Source organism: Acinonyx jubatus, chromosome B2, assembly GCF_027475565.1.
Source record: "Acinonyx jubatus isolate Ajub_Pintada_27869175 chromosome B2, VMU_Ajub_asm_v1.0, whole genome shotgun sequence".
Taxonomy (NCBI): Eukaryota; Metazoa; Chordata; class Mammalia; order Carnivora; family Felidae; genus Acinonyx; species Acinonyx jubatus.
The window spans coordinates 146,898,723-146,923,365 of NC_069385.1; the positions used below are offsets into that span (position 1 = coordinate 146,898,723).

Genomic DNA, 24,643 nt, shown 5'->3' on the forward strand with positions numbered 1-24,643 from the left:
GTGTCCATTCAGAATTCATAACGTTGAAACCTGAACCCTAATGTGATGGGCCTTGGAAGTGGGGATACTGACAGGCGCTGAAGTCCTAAGTGCAGAGGCCTCCCGGATGCTGTTAGTGCCTCTGTAAGAGAGACCCCAGTGATCCACTGTTGTCTCCCACGGTGTGAGGACCCAGTGACATGACCGTCTGTGAACCAGGAAGTAACTTCTCAGTACACACTGAATTTTTTTATAAAAATTTTTTTTTTTCCTTCAACGTTTATTTATTTTTGGGACAGAGAGAGACAGAGCATGAACAGGGGAGGGGCAGAGAGAGAAGAGACAGAATCAGAAACAGGCTCTGAGCCATCAGCCCAGAGCTTGACGCGGGGCTCGAACTCACGGACCGTGAGATCATAACCTGGCTGAAATCGGACGCTTAACCGACTGCGCCACCAGGGCTCCCCATCAGTACACACTGAATTTGACCAAAGCCTTTGTCTTTGACTTCCCAGCCTCCCGAACTCGGAAATAAATTTCTGTTGTTTGTAAGCCACGCAGCCTGGCAGCCGGAACAGACCAAGACACTGGTGTCCTGTAAATCAGGTTTAAAACGTACTCAAGATTCAGATGAACGTAGGGGAAGGGAAGGAAACGTGAGATAAAAATAAAAGGAGGCAAACTGTGAGAGACTCTTAAATACCAAGAACAAGCGGGAGGGGAGGGGAGGGGAGGGGGTAGCTGGGGGATGGGCGTTGAGGAGGGCACTTGTGATGAGCCCCGGGTGTCATTGTAAGAGATGAATCACTGGGTTCTACTCCTGAGGCCGAGACTACACTGTATGTTAACTAACTAGAATTTAAATAAATAAAGAAGAAAGGGGGGAAAAAAAAAAAAAGGACTCAGAACTGGTGCCTTTGGTTTTGGTGGTTATTCCAGGTCATTTGTGAGTAAACCCAGAAAATTCTGTTGAAGATCATGGCCCAAGAGTCCAGGTATGAACTGAATGAGGATGAGCAGGGATGAGCGTTTGGTTCAGCTTTTTGATATGCCCAAATTCGGGTGACCCCCCCCCCCCCCCCCCCCCCCGAGAACAAACCACCAGAGTCCAGAGTCAAAGCCAAGTGGCAAGGGTCGTTTATTGCAGGTTCGAACCCGGACCTCCGCGCACTCGTTGCCGGTGACGCTAAGAGGCCCGAGCGAGGTTTTTACAGCGTTTTTATAGACAGGCCCAAACAAGTTAAGGGGAAGTTAGAGGCTTTCCATGGTTACAGAGCTGTTATTGGTTGACATTTAAATTTGAACACAAAACTTGAGTGGATCCCACCTTTAGGTCAGACCACAACTGGGCATGCCTTGGCTAGTTCCAGGAACGTCGGGGGGGGGGGGGTCTTTTGTTTTGTGGTTATGGGTACACCTGGTATTTTTCTTTAGTCTCTCATTCCCCCTTCTTTGGTGCCTCAAGAGCCAATCTTGGGTCTTATGTGTCTGATTCAAATGTTTTGGTAACGATAGGTTGGTATTGGGTCCTAAGGACCATCAGTTGGACCGTGTTAACCCGGTCTTTGATAATGGCAACTAGTTTATTAATAATATAAGGCTCGAAGGTGAGGAGGAGAAGGAGGAGTATAAGGGGTCCAGCTAGAGCTGAAAGCAGGGTGGCTAGCCATGGGGACTGATTGAACCAAGACTCAAACCAGCCTTGTTGTTCTCGCCCACGCCTCCATTTGGCCAGGCCTTCTCTAACTTTAGCCATGGACTCTCAGACTACTTTGGTGTGGTCAGCATAAAAACAACATTCTTCTCTTAAGGCTGCACATAAACCTCCTTGTTGGAGGAAGACTAGATCTAGCCCCCTTCGGTTCTGTAGGACTACTTCAGAAAGGGAGGTCAGAGATTTTTCGAGGTGCGAGATTGAGTCCTCAACTCTGGCTGTATCTTCATCAATGGCTGCCCTTAGGCTGTTGAACCCCCGGTGCTGGATGGCTAGTGATGAGATCCCTGTTCCTGCCCCTATGGTACCGAGGCCACATAAGGTGGACAAAGTTATGGCCGTAAAGGGTTCCTGTTTTGTTCTTATTGACTCTCTTGCTTCCGTCCCTTCTGTCCACAGGTCATATACGACATTTTCTTGGTGGTAAATAACCTTTGGAAACACTAATACCATGATACAATATTCTGTTGACGAATTAAAGACATTCCTGCTAACACATGGGGTGAGCCCTGTCTTAGAACAAACCCACCAACCGTCAGGAGCTGGAATTATCCATTTAGATTCATTTATAGAGTAATTAGTCGGGGCACAGAGCTGGATATGGCTAGAGGGGACCTTTCCTATACAAGTCCCATTGCCAGTGACCGCTTGCAGTGTGAGGCCGGGGCTCTTTCAATTCCACCGGCAAGCTGCTGGTGACTCTTCTCCTGATTGTGAAAAAGGGGCAGCTAGACCTACGGCTTCGTAGAAGGGGGGTTTTATATCATAACATAACCAGCAGGCCCTTGTCGCCTCAGGGTCCGACCGGTTTAAGGCCTCATATGCTGCTGTTAGCAATTTCCATAGGGAGTCTATGCCTTCTGGGTTCTGATTTTCTTGGACAGCTTGTGCTTTTACTCCTGGGGTAAGGATGGGGGTCCTGCCGGAGGGAGTAGTGGAGATCTGCCCGGGGATAGGCTTATCTCTTTTTTTCCCCTAATACCTGATTTGGCCCCACTGGTTGTACAAGAGGGGAGACTTTTAATTTTATTTGAATGGCAGTCCCAAAGAGGGGATATTGATAGAAGTAGAGTCCCCAAGTGAGTCTGAGACCCACCGCCTGTCCTTTTTCCCCTCCTCTGTAAATCTTACACGAATAAGGTTACAGTTCTCATCATACCTGGTGTGGGTACATGGTTGGACACAGGTCATTTCAATAAATTGGGGTTTCACTTCCCACTTCCATTCCCCATCATTGGAGGTGACACAACTCCAGGCTGCGCAGTAGAGGGTTTTGATCCCTCCACATGTGTGCTTCATCACCCCCGTCCTAAATCCCGGACATGCATAAAATCCATTTCTACTTATTGACACCCTCCTTTGCAGCTGCCTCCATTTACCTCCTTCCATTTCTTCTAATGGACTAACTTTTTCTAAATTGAAATATAAATCTGGCCACCAGGTATTTAATGGGGCAGTTCCTAGGGTTTTGTTGTAGATTTCATGAGTCTCTAAGTTAGTAATTTCCCAGGTCAAATTATAGGGGTTGCGGGGATTTGGATCTACAGACAGAATTTGCAGAACAATCAGGAGGAGGGCAAGTACCATAGTTACGGCTCAGTCCGTTGGCGGCGTAGGGTCAATTTTAAAGGATTGTCCTTAGTCCGGTCAACAGTCCAGGTTGTCTTTGAGGGTCCGATGAGGTCTGAGAACGGGTCCACCAGTTTGGCGTGGGTGCACTGGATCCAGGTGGCGATTCCGTCTACTTTGATGGCAGTCGGTGTTGTCTGGATGACCTGGAAGGGTCCCTTCCACCTGGGTTCCAGAGTCCCCTGCCAATGACGTTTGACGAGGACCCAATCCCCGGGGCGGAATTGATGAGGAATAGGCGGGGGTCCAGTCTCATAAAGTTCTTTTAATTTGGGCCATACATCTTCATGGACCCTCTGCAAGGCTTGTAGGGAGAACAAGAGTTCAAGACCATTATCGTTCTCAGTTTTGACAAGGTTATCTTTTAGGTTAGGGATGATGGGGGGGTGGCCTACCATGTATTATTTCATAGGGTGTGAGTCCCAGTTTGTATGGGGAATTACGCACCCTGAACAGAGCGTAGGGGAGAAGGACCACCCAATTAGCGCCAGTCTCCATGGTCAATTTGGTTAGGGTCTCTTTTAATGTTCTGTTCATTCTTTCTACCTGTCCTGAGCTTTGGGGTCGGTCTCTCTTCTGGGGCGTCCCTGTTGTTGTAGACCCATTGTGCTATACGGAGCAGATCCTGGATCTGTTTACCTTCTAAATCCTCTAGTCTTTGGAGTTTTTTCTTAGTGTCAGGAGCTGCTTGATTTACAAAGGACATAACGACAGCAGCCTGGTTCTCAGGGACTTCTGGATCCATGGGGGTAAACTGTCTAAAGGCTTCCATTAGTCTAAGTAAGCAGCTGGACTCTGTCTTTCCCTGTACGACCGAATATACCTTAGCCAAATTGGTGGGCTTGCGAGCTGCAGCCCGGAGACCCGCCATCAGAGTCTGGCGATAAATGAGTAGCCTTCCCCTACCTTCTGCCGTGTTGTAGTCCCATTCGTCCTGTGGAGGTCTGGTTAGGGAGAAAGCTGCATTAATGAAGTCAGGGTTAGATGTTGGCTGACCGTCGTCTCCGGGAACCAGCTTTCTTGCTTCTAATTGGATCCTCTCTCGCTCCTCTGTAGTGAACAGGATGCGGAGGAGCTGCTGACAGTCGTCCCAGGTGGGCTGGTGGGTGAACATGACACTGTCTAAAAGAGGTATTAGGTCTTTAGGGTTATCAGAGAATCGAGCGTTCTGTGTTTTCCAGTTGTAAAGGTCACTGGTGGAAAAGGGCCAATACTGGAGCCGGGGGTTGCCTGTCTCATCTGGGGGTCCTATTTCCCGCAAGGGTAGGGCCACAGGGGAGTCGGGGAGGCGAGGGTTTGGCTCACGCTGGGTGCGCCCGCGGGTTCGGCCGGCTGGCCCCTCGAGGTCGGTTTCGTTTTCAATGGGGCCCGGCGCAGCTATAGCCTCCCGTCCTCCTGGTTCCGGCGCAGCTGCCGCTTCCCGTCTTCCCGGTTCCCCTAGGGGGGCAACTAGCGGGGCGGAGAGAGCCAGAAACGAACAGAGCCGGCTCACTTACCGATCGGTCTCAGGGACGACCCGTTGACTTGGGGTCTGGTGGGCTTGGGGGTATCCCGGAGGAGCCCCCAAATGATATGCCCAAATTCGGGTGACCCCCGAGAACAAACCACCAGAGTCCAGAGTCAAAGCCAAGCGGCAAAGGTTTATTGCAGGTTCGAACCCGGATCTCTGCGCACTCGTTGCCGGTGACGCTAAGAGGCCCCAGCGAGGTTTTTTACAGCATTTTTATAGACAGGCCCAAACAAGTTAAGGGGAAGTTAGGGGCTTACCATGGTTACAGAGCTGTTATTGGTTGACATTTAAATTTGAACACTCAGCCGAACTTGATTGGTTTCCGCCTTTAGGTCAGACCACAACCGGGCATGCCTTGGCTAGTTCCAGAACGGCGGCGGGGGGGGGGGGGGGGGGGCGGGGGGGTTGTTTTGTGGTTATGGGTACACCTGGTATTTTTCTTTAGTCTCTCACTTTTGTTTTTGCCATTTACTTGTTTCTTGATCTTAGAAGAAAGAGCACCTCTTGGAATGCAGCCACTATATTTTCCTTATTCATGCCCTTAATTTATCTCTACCCTTTTGCTTTCACAAATAGCAGTTTGATGAATATTCGCGATATGTCCTTTTATGGGTCTGTAGGAGAATTTCCTTTGGGCATAGACCTGGGCATACCCAGTTCTACGAAGTAAATTAGATAATTGTTCAAAATGTATTGCGTAAAACCACCATCAGCAAACCACCACAGGAAAGTAAGTTTCTCCACCTCGCATGCCACGTGTGATTTTTACCCAGTATTTCATTATTTTAACTTGCATTAATCTGATTACCTAGTGAAGTACAAAAATTCTTCATATAATTGTTAGCTATTCAACTGTCTCCATTTAAAGTCAGATTTTTTTTTCTTTAAGATAGTCAATAAACTAATATACTCAAGGCGTATTTTCTTCCACAGGACTATCATTCCTATAAACCCTGTTTCAGGCCATTTATGTAGGTGAAAATTTTTAAGTGCACTTGGTACCAGTTTCCATCTCAGAAATACATTATTTCGAATCTTATCCAGATAAGAAACCTTATTACTGGTAGAGATATATTTAGAAATGCATTTTTTTCACTTAAGAATCTCTTTCATAATGAGAACCGTGTCAGTGGGGGACACTTCCGGCAGCATAGCCCGCTGCAGAGTGAGCACTCCCCATGCTTCCTTCGTAAAGAATCTTTGGCCGGGTGCCTGGGTGGCTCAGTCAGTTGAGCATCGGACTCTTGGTTTCAGTTCAGGTCATGATCACACGTTTTGTGACTTCAAGCCCCTGCATCAGGCTCTGCGCTGACAGTGGGGTTCCTGCTTGGGATTCTCTCCCCCAATCTGTTCCTCCCCTGCTTGTGCTGTCTCTCAAAATAAATAAACTTTAAAAAATATACATAATGAATTCTTGGTGACTTTGCTTGCTTCCCTGCTTGATGGCCTCTCAGGGCTTCTCCCCTCTGGAGAGCCTGTGGGCAGTTCTAAAACCGTCTGTTCTCATCTAATTATCTCAGCATCTCCCCTGCCTCCTAAACACTGGTGTTCCCAGGGAACAAGTACTACCCGGAATTGGAAGACAAGTTTGGAGAATCCCACCTTGTGAGACAGAAACTTCAAAGAAATAAGAATCTTCAAAGAAATAAGATTGGCCACTAGCAGAAGTGAAATCCTTTTTACGAGTTGCTGAGTATTACTGATCAAATTAGATTGTTTTCCAAATATCAACCAATGACAATAGTGACCGACTCCTGCATGTAATCTTATAAGAAGATTTGGGTTTATTTCCTCAATGTTACAAGAGACACACCACACTAGGAATTCTAGATGAAATTAGGTTTACTGGGTCTTACTGTGCACTTAACATCTCCTCTGGAGGGGGGGGGTGGGTACTCGCCTACAGTCTCATATATTACCACATTTATCTTTAAAGCAATCTCTTGAAAGCAAGGATCCATTTCATCATTAAGGAAAACGCCATCTAAAATAACTTCTAATCTGGGCATCTGGGTGGCTCAGTTAAGTGTTCGACTTTGGCGCAGGTCATGATCTCCCGGTTCGTGGGTTCGAGCCCAGCATCGGGCTCTTTGCTGACAGCTCACAGCCTGGATCCTGCTTCGGATTCTGTGTCTCCCTCTCTCTCTGCCCCTCCCCCACTCATGCTCTGTCTCTCTGTGTCTCTCTCGAAAATAAATAAAACATTAACAAAAAAATTTAAAATAACTTATAATCTACATGTTTGCTAGTCTATACTGGTATGGGATCTGGGAAAAGGAGAGTCACAGAATAATGATTTGTAATGGTTTATTTAACAAGTATGTATCTCTGACCATTAGAAATGGTACTTCTGGGGGCGCCTGGCTGGCTAAGTCTGTGGAGCGTGCAACTTCTGATCTCCGGGTCATGAGTTCAAGCTCCACGTTGGGTGTAGAGATCACTTAAGTAAATAAGTAAATTTAAAAGAGAGAGAGTACCTTCAACAGGTAAATTTCCAAAAAGAGAGAGAGAAAGCACTGCTGAGAGCGAGAAAGAACTCAGCTGTAGTCTCTAGCCCAGCCTGCATGAACACCACACTTCCCATGCCCTCTAAAGTCTGCAGCTGGAGGTGACCATACCAGGTACATACCTTCAAAGCAGCCCTACCTGAGGAACCAAAGACTTCATCTTCCTTCTGAATCTTTTGGGGCACAAAGCTGGTCTCCAGCCTCTCTGGACAACAGCAAAAGAAAATCCTGCTGCCAACAGGGCAGTGGCTATGGCGCAGAGCTGTGGGGTGTGGTCATCTCGTCTAGACTGATGGAGTCCATTGGGTGACCACTAACTCTTCTGGTTTTTTTTTTCCCCATTGCGTTGGTTATTCACTGTTGTGTAATGAATTACCCCCAAAACTTAACAAAAAATGTATTATTTCACACAGTTTCTGGAGGTCAGAAAACAGTGGTTTAGCTGGGTGGTCTGGTTCAGGGTCTCTCAAGAAGAGTCAAGCTGTCCACAGGGGCCATGGTCACTTGAGGCTTGACTGGGGCCGGAGATGGCTGGGGCTCCCATGGCTGTTGGGAGTTGTTCATGGAATGTTGGAGAAGGCGTCAGTTTCGTGGGCTGCCTGCATGTCCTCCCAACACGGCAGCCAGGGTCCCCCAGGGCAAGTGACGGGAGAGAGAGCAAGGAGGACAGGACCTGCTGTGACCTCGTCTCCAAATAGCTCCCCATTACTTTGGCTTCATGCCTTTGCTTTATCCCATTCACTAGAAGCCAGTCCCTAACCAAATCCAGTCCAAACTCAAGGGGAGAGGAATTAGGCTCCATTTTTTGAAGGTAAGAGTATCAAAGAATTTTTGAACGTGTCCTAAAACCACCTTTTCTATGCCCAAACTTAGCCTTCCAACAGAATATTCCTCACTGTTCCATAGACACTCTTCCATAGACACCCCCACCCCCACCCTCCGATCCCAGCAGGTGTCCTGTCTGAGGACCTGGAAGATATGAAAACAACCTGACTTCTGCCCTGAGCCTTTTTGCCTAAAGGAAAATAGGCTTTCCTGCCCCTAGCTTTGCTTTTCTTTTTTTAAAATTAATTCTTTATTTTCCTACAGCCATTGGAGGCTTATCCAGATCTTCCATCCTAGGGTTTATTGAAAGACTCTTAAACAGATCTACCAGCTTTGCCCCCTAATACTTGGGTACTTATGGAAAAGGTAAACGTTTCTAGAGCTAGTGAAGCAGTAGTTAGTGATAGGCCCTGTCCACACCCCAGCTACAGTCAGGTTCACATCCAAAAAGATATGCAAAGATACTTTGGACACTGTCAAGCTTTCTATAGTTGTCAGTATTTTATCTACGCACCGTGGGAATCACAATAGTGGTGATTCCACGCAGCATGACAGGTGCAATGCCGGTGGCGGTGAGCACGGTAACCGCCTAGGGCTGAATGGAGCTATCTTGGGTGGAAAAGACAGCAAAATCAACAATACATTCGTTCAACGAGGATTTAATTAGCACCTGCCGTGTATCAGGCTTTTACTATTCCAGGGATAGGACAGTAAACAGAAAAGACTCTGGCCTCGTGACATGTATGGTTTATGGGGAGAGAAGAGTGGGGTGGTTGGCCTCCGGTGCCAGGCCCCCAGAAGCTGGCAGAGGAGGCCCAGAGGGCCAATGCGCTGAACTTAGAATATCTTTTCTTAGCATGTGTGTGGAGGAGAGTAAACATTCCTGAGCTTTATCCTATACAGTTACCAGATGTTAGTGCTAAGCAGTGAGAAATGCCATGAGAATGGTCTGAACACGAAGCTCATTTGTTTGGCAAACAGAACTACGGCGTCAGCCAAATTCCGGCTTTTTGCTTTTTTGGAATTGTATAAAGGGAATGGAATATCGGTAAGTAAACGTGAGGCCTGCACGCCTGCTAGGTTCTAGGCAAAACACTAGCAGTGCCCGATTTTAACCTGGCGGCACCCGCCACGTCCTGGGAACCTGGACAACTCAAATCTTTCAACTCCATGGAAGAACTTCAACGTGCAAGTTAAGTTGTCCTCCCGCGTGCAGTGGATACACCGAAGTTGCACCGAACTCCACTGCTGGATTGTAGGAGATGGGGCGGGAGGTACCGTATCTATGCTGAAGCTTGCTTTACTTGGTGGCAAAGTTCCTTTCTTGAAGGTTTTCTATTTTTACATCTGGAGTACTTAAAGGATCAAACGGTAACTTTGTCTCTGCAGTCTTTTTAGATAAACCGTCTATTAAGGAACAGCTTTCATTAAGTATTTAATAGAAGACGAACCCAGTAGGCAAGGCCTCCGCCACTAAACGTTTTTAGCGTAAGGCGAAGCGACACTAGCTGCTGGAGAAAACCTGCGGTAGGCCGACCCCACTTCCCTCTCTTCCACGACGTCTGTACTTTTAAGTCAGTAGCAGGCCGGAGTACACAGCTTCTCTCCGTGAGAACAGAAGTGGCTCTGAAAAGAGCCTTTGGGGGAGGGTGGAGGAAGCGAGGGCGGCCGGACCAGCTTCGGGAGAAGTTTACGCCCGCTCCCCGCGGATGCGGCGCGCCAGCTGGATGTCCTTGGGCATGATGGTGACGCGCTTGGCGTGGATGGCGCACAGGTTGGTGTCCTCGAAGAGCCCCACCAGGTAGGCCTCGCACGCCTCCTGCAGCGCCATCACGGCCGAGCTCTGGAAGCGCAGGTCGGTCTTGAAGTCCTGCGCGATCTCGCGCACCAGCCGCTGGAACGGCAGCTTGCGGATCAGCAGCTCGGTGGACTTCTGGTAGCGGCGGATCTCGCGCAGGGCCACCGTGCCGGGCCGGTAGCGGTGCGGCTTCTTGACGCCGCCGGTGGCCGGCGCGCTCTTGCGGGCCGCCTTGGTGGCCAGCTGCTTGCGCGGGGCCTTGCCGCCCGTCGACTTGCGCGCCGTCTGCTTCGTGCGAGCCATGACAGTGAAGCTCGCGCTGCGAAAACCAGCGACTGAAGTCCGCGCCGGGACCAGACTTTATACTGATGATACGATCCTGATTGGCCAGGACTGTCGCGGGAGTAACCTGATTGGTTTTTCCTTCAATCCTCATCTGAGTCCTAAAATCTCTGAAACCGTTTTGTTTTCCATGCTACTGATTTTATTTCCTATTACAGGAACAAAATCATTGCTGTACTCCATCCTAAGTTTACTGTTTTCAACCAAAACGTTAAGATTCCACCAGTGAAACAGAATCGGACCTGGAATTTGTGGAAGTCAGCGCCTAAATTATCTCTACCAAAATGCATTTTTATTTCAGCTTCTTCCCCTTTTCAAATATGGCGGGGTGTGGGGGAGCGGGAATTACACCAGAATAATGTATTCGTTAGTCTCATTTTAAATAAGTTCCGCTTCGTGACTGCATCATTTATATCTGCTTTTAATGACAGTACCAAGACCTGGAATAAAGGTTTTACACTAAGACAGTGGCTCTTTGGAACAACCAAACTGCCCTATGTGGTGTGGGGAGGGGAGCTGGCTGTCAGTCCAGGTTATCAGTGTTATCTGACACCTTCACTAACCGATTTTGATGAAATCAAGTGCCTTTTTGGATTAACTCCTAAATTGTATGCTAAATTTAACCAGGGTGTGGAGTGGTGAGATTCAGCGGTCAACACTTAGAGCTTTTTCAAATAGTTCTGAAAGTGTTAGGACGCTTTAATTGACCAGTGGACCGTCAGGTTCTGCTAGTAAAACTCGGGGTGGGGGCTGGAGGACAAAATAGGCTTAATATTTAGAGTAGTTGCTGGAACTGTGCTCGTGGGGAGGTGACCAAGAGGTATTTTAATGGCTTTATTGAGCAAACCACACAGAGTCAAAAGGAACTTGGGCAAACCAAAGGAGACTTTTCACTTTGGGTTCCTCGAACTTACAGGGTTCAGAAAACTGCGTGTTCAGCTCTTCCACAGAAATGGTGGGTGGCTCTGAAAAGAGCCTTTGATCTCAAACTGAAATGTGGGAATTCAAACTTTATTTCCCCTTGGCCTTGTGGTGGCTCTCGGTCTTCTTGGGCAGCAGCACGGCCTGGATGTTGGGCAGGACGCCGCCCTGCGCGATGGTCACGCGGCCCAGCAGCTTGTTGAGCTCCTCGTCGTTGCGGATGGCCAGCTGCAGGTGGCGCGGGATGATGCGCGTCTTCTTGTTGTCGCGGGCCGCGTTGCCCGCCAGCTCCAGGATCTCGGCCGTCAGGTACTCCAGCACGGCCGCCAGGTACACCGGCGCGCCGGCCCCCACCCGCTCGGCGTAGTTGCCCTTGCGGAGCAGGCGGTGCACGCGGCCCACCGGGAACTGCAGCCCGGCCCGCGACGAGCGCGTCTTGGCCTTGGCGCGAGCCTTGCCGCCCTGCTTTCCGCGTCCAGACATGACCACCTAAACACCCTACAGACACTTGCAAAACGAGGGCAAAACCAGCACTTTTTATAGCCCTGATTGGGCGCGAAAAAGAAGGCTTTGCATTGGCTAAACTTGTGGCTTTATTTTCTCCAACGAGAATGCAGTTTTGGGAGTGTCGCGTTGTGATTGGACAGAACTAACCACTGACGTCATGTTGACTAGTCACCAATCAGGCCCAGGACTGTAACTTACACCTTAGTTGCATAAAGGCTTCTATATAAAAAGGACAAGGAGGGATTACTGTCTACAGTGCGTTTTTCTCCTTTTCTCCTGATTGTCTTGCGCGTCCTCCCCGCCATGCCTGAGCCAGCCAAGTCCGCCCCGGCCCCGAAGAAGGGCTCGAAGAAGGCGGTGACCAAGGCGCAGAAGAAGGACGGCAAGAAGCGCAAGCGCAGCCGCAAGGAGAGCTACTCGGTGTACGTGTACAAGGTGCTGAAGCAGGTGCACCCCGACACGGGCATCTCGTCCAAGGCCATGGGCATCATGAACTCGTTCGTCAACGACATCTTCGAGCGCATCGCGGGCGAGGCGTCGCGCCTGGCGCATTACAACAAGCGCTCGACCATCACGTCCCGGGAGATCCAGACGGCCGTGCGCCTGCTGCTGCCCGGGGAGCTGGCCAAGCACGCCGTGTCCGAGGGCACCAAGGCCGTCACCAAGTACACCAGCTCCAAGTGAGTGCTGGGAGACACGATCCAACCCAAAGGCTCTTTTCAGAGCCATTTACATTTTCCAAGAAAGCAGCTGGCTTATTTTGTCTCGTTTCCTTTAGAAGTGTTTGGGGCTGGGTTCGGACTGGGAAAGAGCGGGGAAGAGCAGTAGGAGGCTAAGCCCCCCGCAAGAGCGGTTGGGTAAGCATTTAAGCTCATTGTCCTTAAACTTTCGTGTGGTTTCTTAGGCGCTCTTTGGAAGGTGGCCTTGTCCTCTGCTCCGGCAGCCGAAATTTCGCCTTTAGTTATTTTATCAGTGGAGCCCTCGGCATTAATCCTTGGTTGCCTGCAGAGCCCGCCGATAAGCTACGCTACTTCCTGGGGAGGAGCTCCCTAATTTTACCACGTTCCTGAATTCGTGGGCATCATTTTCATCTCCTTTTTCCTCTTTGCTCTTTCCGAGACTGGTTTTTTGTCTCCATCCTTGGAGGCCTTAGGGTGGCGCGTTAGGCTTCCTTGTCCTCTTCTGCCACCTTGTGGCAAAAAAGCGGAGGCACGGATCTAAGGCTTCCCGAGGACAACCAATTTGGAGGGTAGGTAGAGTTACGGTTCGTCTCTTTACCCGCTGGATTTGATGAGTTTCCTTGACAGTCACTCGTGCGCATGATAGAAAGTCGTGGAGAGTATTGCCGTCTGGTTAAAGCTGTCAAAAGAAAAAACAAAACAACAAAAAGCAAAATACTCTGCACCCTAAAATAAGTTTTAAAGAAATAAGAGTTGTAGGGTCCTGCGCTCTCTATTTCTGGTCCTCAAAGTAACAAGCGCTTTGTTTCCTGTGAACCTAAACACCGTACAGAACCCTCAAACCCCTGATTTTGCTGGCTGCTCTTTGAAGGCATGTCAGGATTTAGGAATATGATTACGTGTAAGTAAGTTGCACCTTTTCCACCATGAAGGGGCCAGTATAGACTTGGTAACCCCAATTTTGCAGGTCCCTCCGCGCTTTTAAATATGTGTTTCCCCCAAAGTCTGACTCTTCCCCTCTTTGCAGGTAGACCTTTTCTTTCTAGATATTTCTGTCTCGTGCTCCTCCATGGATACTTCTACTGGCTAATTAAGTCCCAACATTCTACTAAAATGCTTGCAATAGTCTTCTGGTGTTGCCACAACAAAATACCATTTATTGTGTGGTTTAAGCAACATATATTTATTTTCTCACGGTTCTGGAGGCTATGAGTCCAAGATCAAGGTGTGAGCAGGGTTAGCTTCCCTCTGCTTACACCTGTGTCCTCGTGTGGGCTTTTTTCTGTGTTTGCACACCTCTGGTGTCTCTCCTTCCTGTAAGAACCTCAGTCCTATTGGATCAGGACCTTCCTTATGACTTCATCTAACCTTAATTACCTCTTAAAGGCTGTGTGTCCAAATACAGTCACACTGGGGTTTGAGAGAACGCAATTTAATCCATAACAGCACATAAAGCCATTTTCCATGCTTTGCTGTCAACCTTCCAGTCCAAATTGTCTTTCATAAAACATCTACACTTAGCTTACAGTGCCGCTAACAAGACAGCTGTGCTGTTCCCTACGTCGGGGGTTTCAAATTAGATGCTCACAAAGGCCCAGCCCGTAAGAGCCAAACTGGCTGGATATTAGAAACCACGCCTCATCTGCACAAAAAAACAGTCTTCGCTCTTTTTCTTCTTTTTTAAATGTTTATTTATTTTTGAGACAGAGAGAGACAGAGCATGAACAGGGGAGGAGCAGAGAGAGAGAGGGAGACACAGAATCCAAAGCAGGCTCCAGGCTCTGAGCTGTGGGCACAGAGCCTGACGCGGGGCTCGAACTCACGGACCATGAGATCATGACCTGAGCCGAAGTTGGACCCTTAACCGACTGAGCCGCCCAGGGGCCCCTCTTTGCTCTTTTTCTTGAAGCACATGGACTTTCCATACCAAATGTCATTTTCCCGGTTTTAATGGCACATTTCGCTGTTCTCTTGTGGATGCTATAATGCCAGCTAGCATCTGCCCATGAAGGGGACCAGCGGGAACTTCAGAGACCTGAAGAACGTGAGGCCTATGCGGTAGATTTCACCTACTTGTTGCCCTGCAGGGGCTGCGAGCCCTGGACAGCGAGTCTCTCCAAATTTCAAGAGGATATGAGATGCATTTGAATATGGAATATTCTAAAATTTCAATACGGGCAACTAATAAAAAATGCGTAACATGGTGTGCGTGAAACAAAAAAAACGTCTTAAAGCTCACAACGCTTAAGCTCACAGTTGGAGATCTCTGGGCATTAGCAGAGATTCCTGTGCCCATGACAAGCTGTCCCTTATACATCCCCTGCTACCAAAGCCGAGATCCAGTTCCCAGATCTCCCCAGCTTCTTATATCCTCCACAGAAAAGAATCCATTCCTCACCTGGAAGGTGTGGGCAGAGCACAGGGTCTTGCACACTGCAGGCTTTCAACAGCTGCTCTCTGCCGATTAAATAAATGGATAAAAAGCTAACAGATTTTTTAATTCTTTAAGCTTGCTACCAGCAATGAAATAAAAGCGGTGAAAGGTGGAGTTATTTATTGCGGATTTGATAGTTACCTGGTTAAATAAACCCATTCATATTGGATTATGTTATGTTTGTCTTATTGTGATATATTCTCCTGTATCTACTTTTCTTTGGTCCAGTCTTTTCTTTAGTGACTGTCCCCGCCTCTCCTGTCTTATGAGGAATGAAAGGGAAGGACTGAAGGCGCCACCGGGAATCCGAACCGGAGCTCCACCTCTCCCCTTCCTAGTGTGAATCCCTTCCATAAAGGGCCCACCCTTGTTCCCCTGAACCGAGCTCGTCTTTCTCGTTTAGTCCCTTACTTCCTGCTGTTCGTTGAAGTGAGACACAGACTCTCACATTCCGTTTAATTCAACTATCTAGTGAGTCACCAATTTTACTTTATGTTTTTATTTTACTTTACCTTCATGCCTATGGGAGAAATAAGAACCAAACTGTCTTCTGATCAAACAAAGATATATCACAAAGGGAAAGGTCTTGGGGCGACAAGGAGATTCAGTCTAGCATCTTATTACCGGGGCAGCACATTGTTAAAAAGACAATCATTGGCAGACTTAGAATTTAAATGTTACTTTCACAGGTCATAGGAACGATCTGAAGTCCACGTCTTTGAAAACCTTTCATCAGAAACGTTGGTGGCCAGGTCCATTGATGAAGTCTTACAGGATCCATCCCTGTCTGTAGCAAAGAAGGGGCTTTCTCTCTCCCGCACCAAAAAGGGTATGTTTCTTAAAGTCTAGGTGCTGGTATTCCACTAATTGGTACCTCCTGATAAAAGCAGGCCTGCGAATGAAATGTTGACGTGGAGAAGTAAAAAGGGAAAGGGGATTATTAATAAAATTATTATGAGCTGTCAGAATAAATTACCAGCTACCTGGAAGTGGATGAAGGGGACACCAGGGTGGCCTTTCAGTGGCGCACTGTGGCAGCCTCCAGGTCATGTGGCCGCTAGAGGGTGCATCTTCGATTGCCTTTGAATGATTAGGCTATTTAACAACTTGATAGAGATAGACTGTCAGTTGTAGACATTAATAAAATGCACATGATTCCGGGTGATGAACGTGGAAAGGAAGGTGGGAAAAAGTGAGCTGGTCCCAGTCTCTTGTCTTCCCCCAAAGCTCATCAAATGGACACTCAGCTCCACAAGAAGAATCTGGCTCCACACAAGGAAATTCTGCAGTTTGGAAATCTCTGTAATCTGCCTTAAAAGCCATCCAGTGAAGACGACGATTGAAGACCAGCACTTTGAGGAATCAGAAGGCTTGAGTCCCATCCACCATTCATCCCAGCAGCAACAGCCACACCTTTCTGGGTGTTTTACCAGATTGATCTTTTAAAATAAGCATTGTGCTATTTAAATAAAAGCCTTCATATGAGTCGTCCCCAGACTCTTTGCAAATAAAGATTATTTATTTTAAAAAAATGGGAGAGATGCACATCAAATTCATGTAGCCTTGCCCAGAGTAAGAGGATAGTAGGATTGAGGTGAAGTTAGAGTGCTTCAGTTTTGTGTGGGCTTCGCCCCCTCCCCTTAAATATAAAAGAGATTTCTAGTGAACATACCACAATGTTAAATAATAGATCGATTTTGTGTGGTCATTTTCGTATTCCATAATTTTTTAAAAGGTAAGAGAAGGTGAAGAAAAACGTCACATATTGGTGTTTGGTGTATTAGAAATTGTAGCTTTTCACATATTCACCAAATCACCAAAACAGACAAAAATCTCCATTCTTGTGCACTTAGATCCCAGGAGGGAGAAAACATATACTATAAAATACACGGCATGCCACGTGCTGAGGAGGAAAACAGTGGGGGAGAGATTGTTGGGACAGTTGTCATTTTAAATACCCCAAACTGTCCTTAACTAAATCTCCAAAACTGAAAATAGCTCTTTACGGTTCTTTTGAAATCGAAACCTAAAGTCTTGTGGTCTTACCACATGGTAGTCGGTAGATATGCGACCTTACAGATGATGGTTAAAATGAATTCTCTCCTCTCTGACCTGGGGCACCTGACATTGCTTAATTAGAAACTTTTTGATTTGTAGATTATTTTCGTCTCCAAAATTATTCCCCTGCCAAAACCTGCCAAAGCTTTCATTAGAGATGGTGGGGAATTATGTTCTCTGCTTTTTGTGGGTGTTTTTTTTTAATAAAAAAATGCCAGTTAGCAGAGGATGGTTTCGATCCATCGACCTCTGGGTTATGGGCCCAGCACGCTTCCGCTGCGCCACTCTGCTCGGCACGACACGAAAAGCTTTAGGAAGGTCTTTTATTATATTTTCCTCCAAAGGCTGCCACCAGCTTTTGCATTCTGTTTTTGAGATAATTGTGTTTTTTCCTTTAAAGCTCACTCATTATTCATGCTTCCGAAAGGACAATGAGCCCAGGGTGCACTGACCCCAAATATTCTGAATGCAAAACATTTCATGATTCCGCCGGGAAAAACAGTCGCGCCCCGCCTGCCCCGCTGATCTGAGCGGGAGCGAGTCTGCACCTCACAGTCCCACCCTGTACGAGTAGCCCCCCAAAATCCAGCGTGGGAGGCATCCTACGTTTGCACGCACGGGAGCGATTTAAAAATAATTAGAAAGGATCCAAGAGGCAAAAACAACCCTAAGGGCCCCTTGCATTGGCCGGGAATCGAACCCGGGCCTCCCGCGTGGCAGGCGAGAATTCTACCACTGAACCACCAATGCCCGGTAACAAAAGGCGAACGCCAGCGCTAGAAATGGCCGCGGCGCCGCAACACCGACAACCGTGTATTTCTTTTCCTTGGCTCGTGTTCTGTTCTTATTGACTAGAACCCGGTGATGCCCCTTCTTCCCCTCTTTTCAGGAAAACCTCACTTTCGTTGCAAGTTCCGCGACCGGGAGGCTGGCCGGGCGGGGGCGGAGCGGTGGGACCTCCGGCCACTGGGTGGGACCCTCGGGACGCGGTGGGGGCAGCGAGGTCGGGCCCCCGGGGACGCGGTGGGGGCAGCGAGGTCGCGTCCCCGGCAGGCGGTGCGGGCAGCGCGGTGGGCCTCCCGGAAGGCGGTGGGGATGGCCCAGTGGCGCCCTCTGCTGGCCGCCACGGAGAAAAGCAACGCGGGGCTTGGGCGTCCTTCGGTTGCCATAGAAACCCCTTCAGTGTCTAGGGCACAGAGGTGTCCATGAAATGTAATTCCCAAAAACCAAAAAACAAACAAAAAGACCAGGTGAAATCATAACTGTCATACGAATATAAAACTTTTGAAAGGTTTTTTTTTTTTAAGATTTCATTTAGCTCCTTCCTGAGATAACTGATGAGGGGTTACTACCCGTTCAGAGAAGTCAAAGAAGGGATGCCATTTACAGGTGAGGAACAGTGACCCGAATGTGACCCGAATGTGTCGGCGGGGTCAACACCGGCTTTTCGGCGGTGGGAGTGGGCAGGGGGAGCGGACTGGGGAGAAGGAAAATGTCCCGTCACCAGACAGAATCCATCCCGTGTCCACAGACGCGACTTGTTTTCTACTGCTACCTGTCCCCGACAGTTACAGAGTTGTAAAATAGGATCAGAATCACGTGACACAGACGGGTGTGCCGAAGTTCTCCTCTGAAGCAGATTTTCCTGCAGCTTTTTCCTTTTTCTGGGAGATTCGGCCAACTCCGAGTACGAACTTAAGGGCCCAACTCGCAAGGTAAACACACCTTTGTGTTAAGAGCCCTGGGTTACTGTTCCTGACCATCTTTCCTTACAGTCTACAGTCACAGACCCCTGTAGGAACGCCGTGAAACATGTGAACATTCTCCCTGGAGGCCTGTGCACACTCACATGCACTTGAGATTGAGTTCAGGTATTGGGCCTAGGATGAGCTCTCTTTTACCTGGAAGGGGGTCCTTCTTAGGGAACATACCGCTCAGGCATTCATTTCCACCCCTACCCTCTCCAGGTTTCTGCTCAGGGCCTCAGCTTGGACGGGGGGCAAGGGGCAAAGAGATATTTGTAACCGGGTATAGATAAACCTGAATTCCTTAAAATCAAGCAAGAGACCCACGGGGGCAGGAAGAGCGGCCCTGGGATTTTGCCCTTGATGAGGGAGCGCGGGGCCACCTGAGGGCAGGGTGCAGCCTCCGGGCACCCCCACCCTCAAGGTGGGATCTGTGTGATAGTCCCTGGACACTCCAGGCCACCCCAAAACAGGAAAGGACAAAAAACCAAACGGTTAAACTGATAAGAGTCTCCACCAGTTTACGAGAAAAAGGCAACCCCATCCATAGCCTGAAGTCCGGGAAGTCCCTACTGTCTTATGTTAATGCTCTGCTAGAGGGAGAAAACCTTAGCTTGACCATAGCTGGGCCTCCATAAGTCTTGAGCTTGCGAAAGCCTCTTTGGAAACTCCCTCTGGACTCTTCCCCGGGCTCCATAAAGCGGTCACCCCCCCCACCACTCCAGTGCCGCCCTCCCTGCCTGCAGGTCCTGTCCCCGCGCTGTAATCAAATCACCTCTTTGCACCAAAGAGGTCTTCAAGAATTCTTTCTCGGCCATCGGCTCTGGACGCCATGAACCCCCCATCACCCCAAAACTTCATCACCCTCAGCTTGCCTCATGCTCCCTCATCACCCCTGGCTATACTGTCTTTGGTCCAAATGGGCACATATTCATGTTGACCTGGTCACCTTGAAAGCAAGAACTTCCACTGAAGTGAAAGAGCAAGCCAGGTGTAGGTGGGGGTACATTTCCCTCCTTACCTCACCGGCTCTTTAGCTGCCCTCATAATTAGATTGACATAAGACAGATGCCCCGAAGGCAAAAAAGTTAATTTTATACATAAAATTGTAAGATAAATTAAATATATAAAATATAAGACCATAAAGATATAAGACTCAAATAAGTGACCAAAGCAGGCAGCTTTTATGCCTTTCAGGCAAAGAAACAATAAATTTGTGAATCACTGACAAGACAAAGTTAGCAAGCATGTCACATTATTAATTATTGTATTAATTATGTTATATATCAGCATATAATATTTATTAATAATAATTGTATTAATTACTAATTATTACGTATTCATCTTCCCTATTGATGAAGACTGTGTAGGGGTCTTTCCTCTGTAGGGAAAAATAACCTTCCCTCTACCCTTCATTGCTCGTGGCTGAGGACCAGCCCCCACATAAAAGAGATGAACAAGAGAAGAACAAACACGTTTCACAACAGGTGTACCTTATGCACACGTGGGAGAGACCGTCCTGGGAAAACTCCCCGGAATGGCCCGGAGCCACCTCCTTCCGCTAAAAACAAAGATGTGGGCGTGAGGGTGGGAGAGGGGCAGTTACAGGAGGGAACTAGGCAACCCACAGGAAGGTGGTTGTCCAGATTTAATCTGGTGCCTTCCCCACCGCGTTTCCGGTGATTTAGAGTCACCTTTCTCTTCCAGGTGCAGACAGGGAGTTGCCCTTAGGACGACTCGTATCGACGACGAGTCCCCTTACGACGAATCTCCAAATGGAGATTTCTGTTATAAATGTAAATTGCCTCGACAAAAGGATATCTTCTCTGCTTTTAGAGCTTCTGGGTCTGCTTTTTCTCAAAAAAAAAAAAAAAATCATTTTATTTTGGGATGGATTATTCTGCTATCCTTCAACCATGGTTTTCTTACAGCCCTAAATTCCGTTTCTGGTGATAAGGATGCCTTCCGCTCTACAGGGATGGCACCTGTCACATGGGGGACTTGTCTCCTGTTTACAGGGAGAGAGGCAGATTCAGAGAGAGCTTTTTGTACTACCTGGTCCTCAGGTACCTTTAATTTAAAAATATCAGTGTGTCAAAGTGGCATATTTTGACATGGCCCATTCTGTTGCCCCTCCCCGTGACTCCCACAGACGTGAGAAAAGGGTATCTGGAAACGAATGATGTGTCACTCCTCTCTCTTACAGGCCGTGTCGAATCTATCAGTAAACAGTATCAGCTCTCTTCAAAGTATCCTGTTAAAATGGAAAAACAATCTTACCCAGTCAGTCAGGAATTTTCTGGAGAGCACCAGTGAGGTCATCTCCATCACCAGCCTGCAAAGCAAAAGGAGGTAATTTGTAAAGGACAAAGTAAAAGGACAGGACCTTGCCCCCTAAGGGAAAGTGACCTTGCCAGAAACAATCTTTTCTTTTGTCAATAACTTACTTGCCCCACCCCCTCCTTTCTGTAAAAGCCTCCCATTTTGTTCACCTCCTCAGAGCCCCCTCTACTTGCTGGGTAACATGCTGTCCAATTTATGAATCACTTAATATAAGAGCCAATTACATTGTTTGAAAAACCACCACCACCACGAGGCCCCAAATGGCATCACTTAGTTTTTTGGGGTTTTTGGGTTTTTGGCATCACTTAGTTTAAAGCCCCGAGTCAGGAGACCAAGACTTAATAATCCCTAACCTAAGCGCAAGTTTCACTCCCCAAGAATATAATCTTTGACCAGTCAACATGGAATTTTCTGGTCAGAACTAGGGAATTTACTGAGAGACCACTCCCCCTGAGGAGGGCAACCTTGCCTAAACAACGCATTCTTTGCTAATCAATACCTTTCTTTCTTTCTTTTTGTTTTATGCCCTCTCTCTGCCTTTAAAAACTTGTATTGGGCACTTGGGTGGCTCTGTCGGTTGAGCCTCCGATTTCAAGTCATGAGCTCCCGGTTGGTGAGTTCGAGCCCCGCGTGGGGCTCACTGCTGTCAGCCCGTCGGTGCAGAGCCCGTTATGGTTCCTCTGCCCCTCCCCTGCTTGTTCTCTCCCCAGAATAAATAAATATTGAAAAAACAAACAAAAAACCTTTTATTTAGCTCAGTGGAGCTCCCCTGTACCTGCTAGCTGGGACGCTACCCAATTCATGAATCATTTCCTAAAACCAATTAGATCTTTTAATTTATTCAGCTGAAATTTGATCGCTGAACACCCAGAATCTCACCACTGCTCACCACCTCTGTCCTTCCACTCTGGTCCCTGCTACCAACATCTCTTCCCTAAGTCATTGCCAATGCTACTAACTGCTCTCCCTGCTTCTGTCTTGTTTGTATTATAGTCGATTTTGTCCCTCCTCCATTCAAACCCTCTCACCCACCATAAAAGACAAACCCTACAGTGACCCATCCTTCCTTAGGGGAGGACAAAACTTTTCCTCTACCCTTTTAGGTTCAGTAGCTGGGATGTGCCAATTAAGCTGACAAAAGACATTAGCAGGTGAAAAGTCATACAGGTTTTACTTTCAACCTTATGTGTGTGGGGGTTCCACAGAAAAGAAACGAAAATGCCAAGGAAGCAGTTCGGCTTGGCAGCTGACATTCCGTTGTAACAAAGGGTGAAAAATTGTAGAGAAATGACCTGACCGAGGGAAGAGGGGTTTGGCTTCTAGGAGAGGTAAATTGCAGGAAGGAAATATATGGGGAAATTGATATTAGATAAGGGTTATTTTAGTAAAGTTCGTTTTATGCGCACTCATCTGGGTGCTGACCTTCCTTCTTCCTCATGGCTGTCAAATTCCCCCGGAGAAGGGATTTCCGATAGTCCTCATTTCTCAGAATTTTCTGCGTTTAGTCAGAGCAGGGAGCTCCACGAAGGTTTCTTTCTGCCTCTGTCAAGTCTCATTTGCCTTCAGCTCAAAATAATCCATATGCTAATCTGGCAAACTTTGGGGTGACACGCGCTGATCCCCCCCACACCTCTACTTGCAATCTGTCTCCCACCCCTCTCTCCCTCACCCACTTCACCTCACCCCTTTCGGTCACAGGTGTAGCAGAGGAAAAATACGTTTCCCCCTGTTAACCTTAAAAATAAAACTGCCAGTTGTTTTGCCGGCAAAAATGGGTTCACGTGGCAATAGCCAGAGACTTGCAATCTGGGACAATGAAGGCCATGAGCAAGTCCAGAGAGCAAAGGAGAACACACTGTTTTCTAGAAGACAGGGGGGACTTGGGAAGGTTGTTATAAACGAAACGTCCATTGGAGCAGTGAGGTTCGAAAGCGTACAGGCTCTTCGTTGGCTGGGTTGTGACGGTCCCCTCGGCCGGGCTGCTGGGGGTGGGGGGTGGGGAAGGGTTTTTTCCTCTTGCTGGGATCCCAAAGCAGGATCCAACCTCCAGGTCGGTCTCTTCCCGTTTTGGCTGCAGTTGGCCGCGGGCTGGGCGCGCTCCCTCTGCCGGCCTCTGTCTCCATTCAAAACAGATCTTTCATTAATTTTCACAGCCTCTGTCTTCCTAGGCTCTTGGTGGAGACGTCCGCATAATAAAAAGATTAGCCGGAGAAAAACGAACAAGTATAATAATGTGTGTACCACCTGTATCTTGGGAGACACCCAGGAAAACGGACTAACTCCCCAAATGGCTCAAGCCACCACCTTAAATACCTGTCCACCTGGGGCCCTAAGCCATGTTGGGGATGCGGAGGGAGGCCAGTGAGGGCAGATTTTTCAGGCCAAGTACAGTAAGCAAGGGCATGGTTATGGGGCAGACTGCAGTCGGTACTTTCCCCACTGATGTTTCTAGAGATTAGGCATCAGGCTCTTCAAGGTACCAGAGGGAGACATACTTACAAAATGCAGGTTTCCCTTCTGAATGTGAGTGTCTCTTACAAAAGGGTAACTTTTACTCAGTTTTCAGAGCTTCTCCTGAGGCTGCACTTTCTTAAAAATCACTACCTCGCGGGCCGCCTGGATGGCTCAGTTGGTTAAGCCTCTGACTCTTGATCTCAGCTCAGGTCATGATCTCACGGTTTTGTGGGATCAAGCCCCGCAGCATTGGGCTCTGCGTGGACGCCCAGGAACCTGCTTGGGATCCTCTCTGTCTCTGACCCCCTCTCCCCCACTTGTGCTGTCTCTCTCAAACTAGATACACTTCAAAGAGAAAAAAATTGTTTTCTTCAAAAACCCAGCTCAGTATAATCCTTATGCCTGAGAGGCATGTTTTGGGGCGGCAAATACCGCTCCCCTCTGACACCAAACACACCCTAGCTTCTGGCATCTACAGTCCGGACCAACCCCCTCCCTCCCCCACCCGACTCCCACCATCCGCCCCCGGCCTCATGGCCCCCCGGCTGAAATGTCCCATTCTCAGGAATGCCTGAAAAGTGCGCCACCTCCCTACGCTTTTTCCTGTTTTTTTTTTCTTTAACCTGTCACACACTTACCTTGTTTATTTTTGTCTCTCTCCCCTTTCCAAATTACACACACAAATCTTACCTCCCCGAGGTTTTTGGTTTCTCTTGGCTGTGTGAGGGAGCAAAATTTGCCACCCTCAAAAGTGTCTCTTTGGCATGTGGATTATTTTAGACTGGTTATTTTTAAATTTATAAAAAATTTTTGTTAATGTTTTTATTTATTTTTGAGACACAGAGAGACAGAGCATGAGCAGGGGTAGGGGCAGAGAGGGAGGGAGACACAGAATCCGAAGCAGGTTCCAAGCTCGGAGCTGGCAGCAGAGAGCCCCACGCAGGGCTCGAACTCACAGACTGTGAGATCATGACCTGAGCCGAAGTCGGAAGCTTAACCGACTGAGCCACCCAGGTGCCCCATAGACTGATTATTTTTGAGAAACAGAAGGTTCAGGAAGAATCTTTCACCTTCCTTTCGTTGCCTAAAACGATTGAGATAGAGCAACTGTTGCAGGAAGGAGCTCTCACCTCCCCCCCACCCCAAGCTGACCGAGCTGCATGCAAACAGGCTGGTGACACGACCCACCCTGAAAGG

General features: G+C 48.1%; 3 protein-coding genes and 2 non-coding genes across 5 annotated transcripts; 1 reads left to right on the forward strand and 4 right to left on the reverse strand.

The window, feature by feature from the left end:
- Window positions 1-9,793: 9,793 nt before the first annotated feature.
- On the reverse strand, window positions 9,794-10,289 carry LOC113593970 (histone H3.1). The gene has a single exon (XM_027040460.2). The coding sequence runs from the start codon at window positions 10,263-10,265 to the stop codon at window positions 9,855-9,857; it is 411 nt and encodes a 136-aa protein (XP_026896261.1). The 5' UTR covers window positions 10,266-10,289; the 3' UTR covers window positions 9,794-9,854.
- Window positions 10,290-11,124: 835 nt separating this feature from the next.
- LOC106976312 (histone H2A type 1-E) lies at window positions 11,125-11,744 on the reverse strand. Its single transcript, XM_027040461.2, has one exon. It carries the CDS (start codon window positions 11,706-11,708, stop codon window positions 11,316-11,318), a length of 393 nt encoding a protein of 130 aa, XP_026896262.1. The 5' UTR covers window positions 11,709-11,744; the 3' UTR covers window positions 11,125-11,315.
- Window positions 11,745-11,998: 254 nt separating this feature from the next.
- LOC113593971 (histone H2B type 1-C/E/F/G/I) lies at window positions 11,999-12,464 on the forward strand. The gene has a single exon (XM_027040462.2). The coding sequence runs from the start codon at window positions 12,036-12,038 to the stop codon at window positions 12,414-12,416; it is 381 nt and encodes a 126-aa protein (XP_026896263.1). The 5' UTR covers window positions 11,999-12,035; the 3' UTR covers window positions 12,417-12,464.
- A 4,659-nt stretch (window positions 12,465-17,123) lies between these two features.
- On the reverse strand, window positions 17,124-17,195 carry TRNAM-CAU (transfer RNA methionine (anticodon CAU)). Its single transcript has one exon. It is a non-coding gene; the product is annotated as a tRNA-Met (tRNA).
- A 388-nt stretch (window positions 17,196-17,583) lies between these two features.
- On the reverse strand, window positions 17,584-17,654 carry TRNAG-GCC (transfer RNA glycine (anticodon GCC)). The gene has a single exon. It is a non-coding gene; the product is annotated as a tRNA-Gly (tRNA).
- Window positions 17,655-24,643: the final 6,989 nt, after the last annotated feature.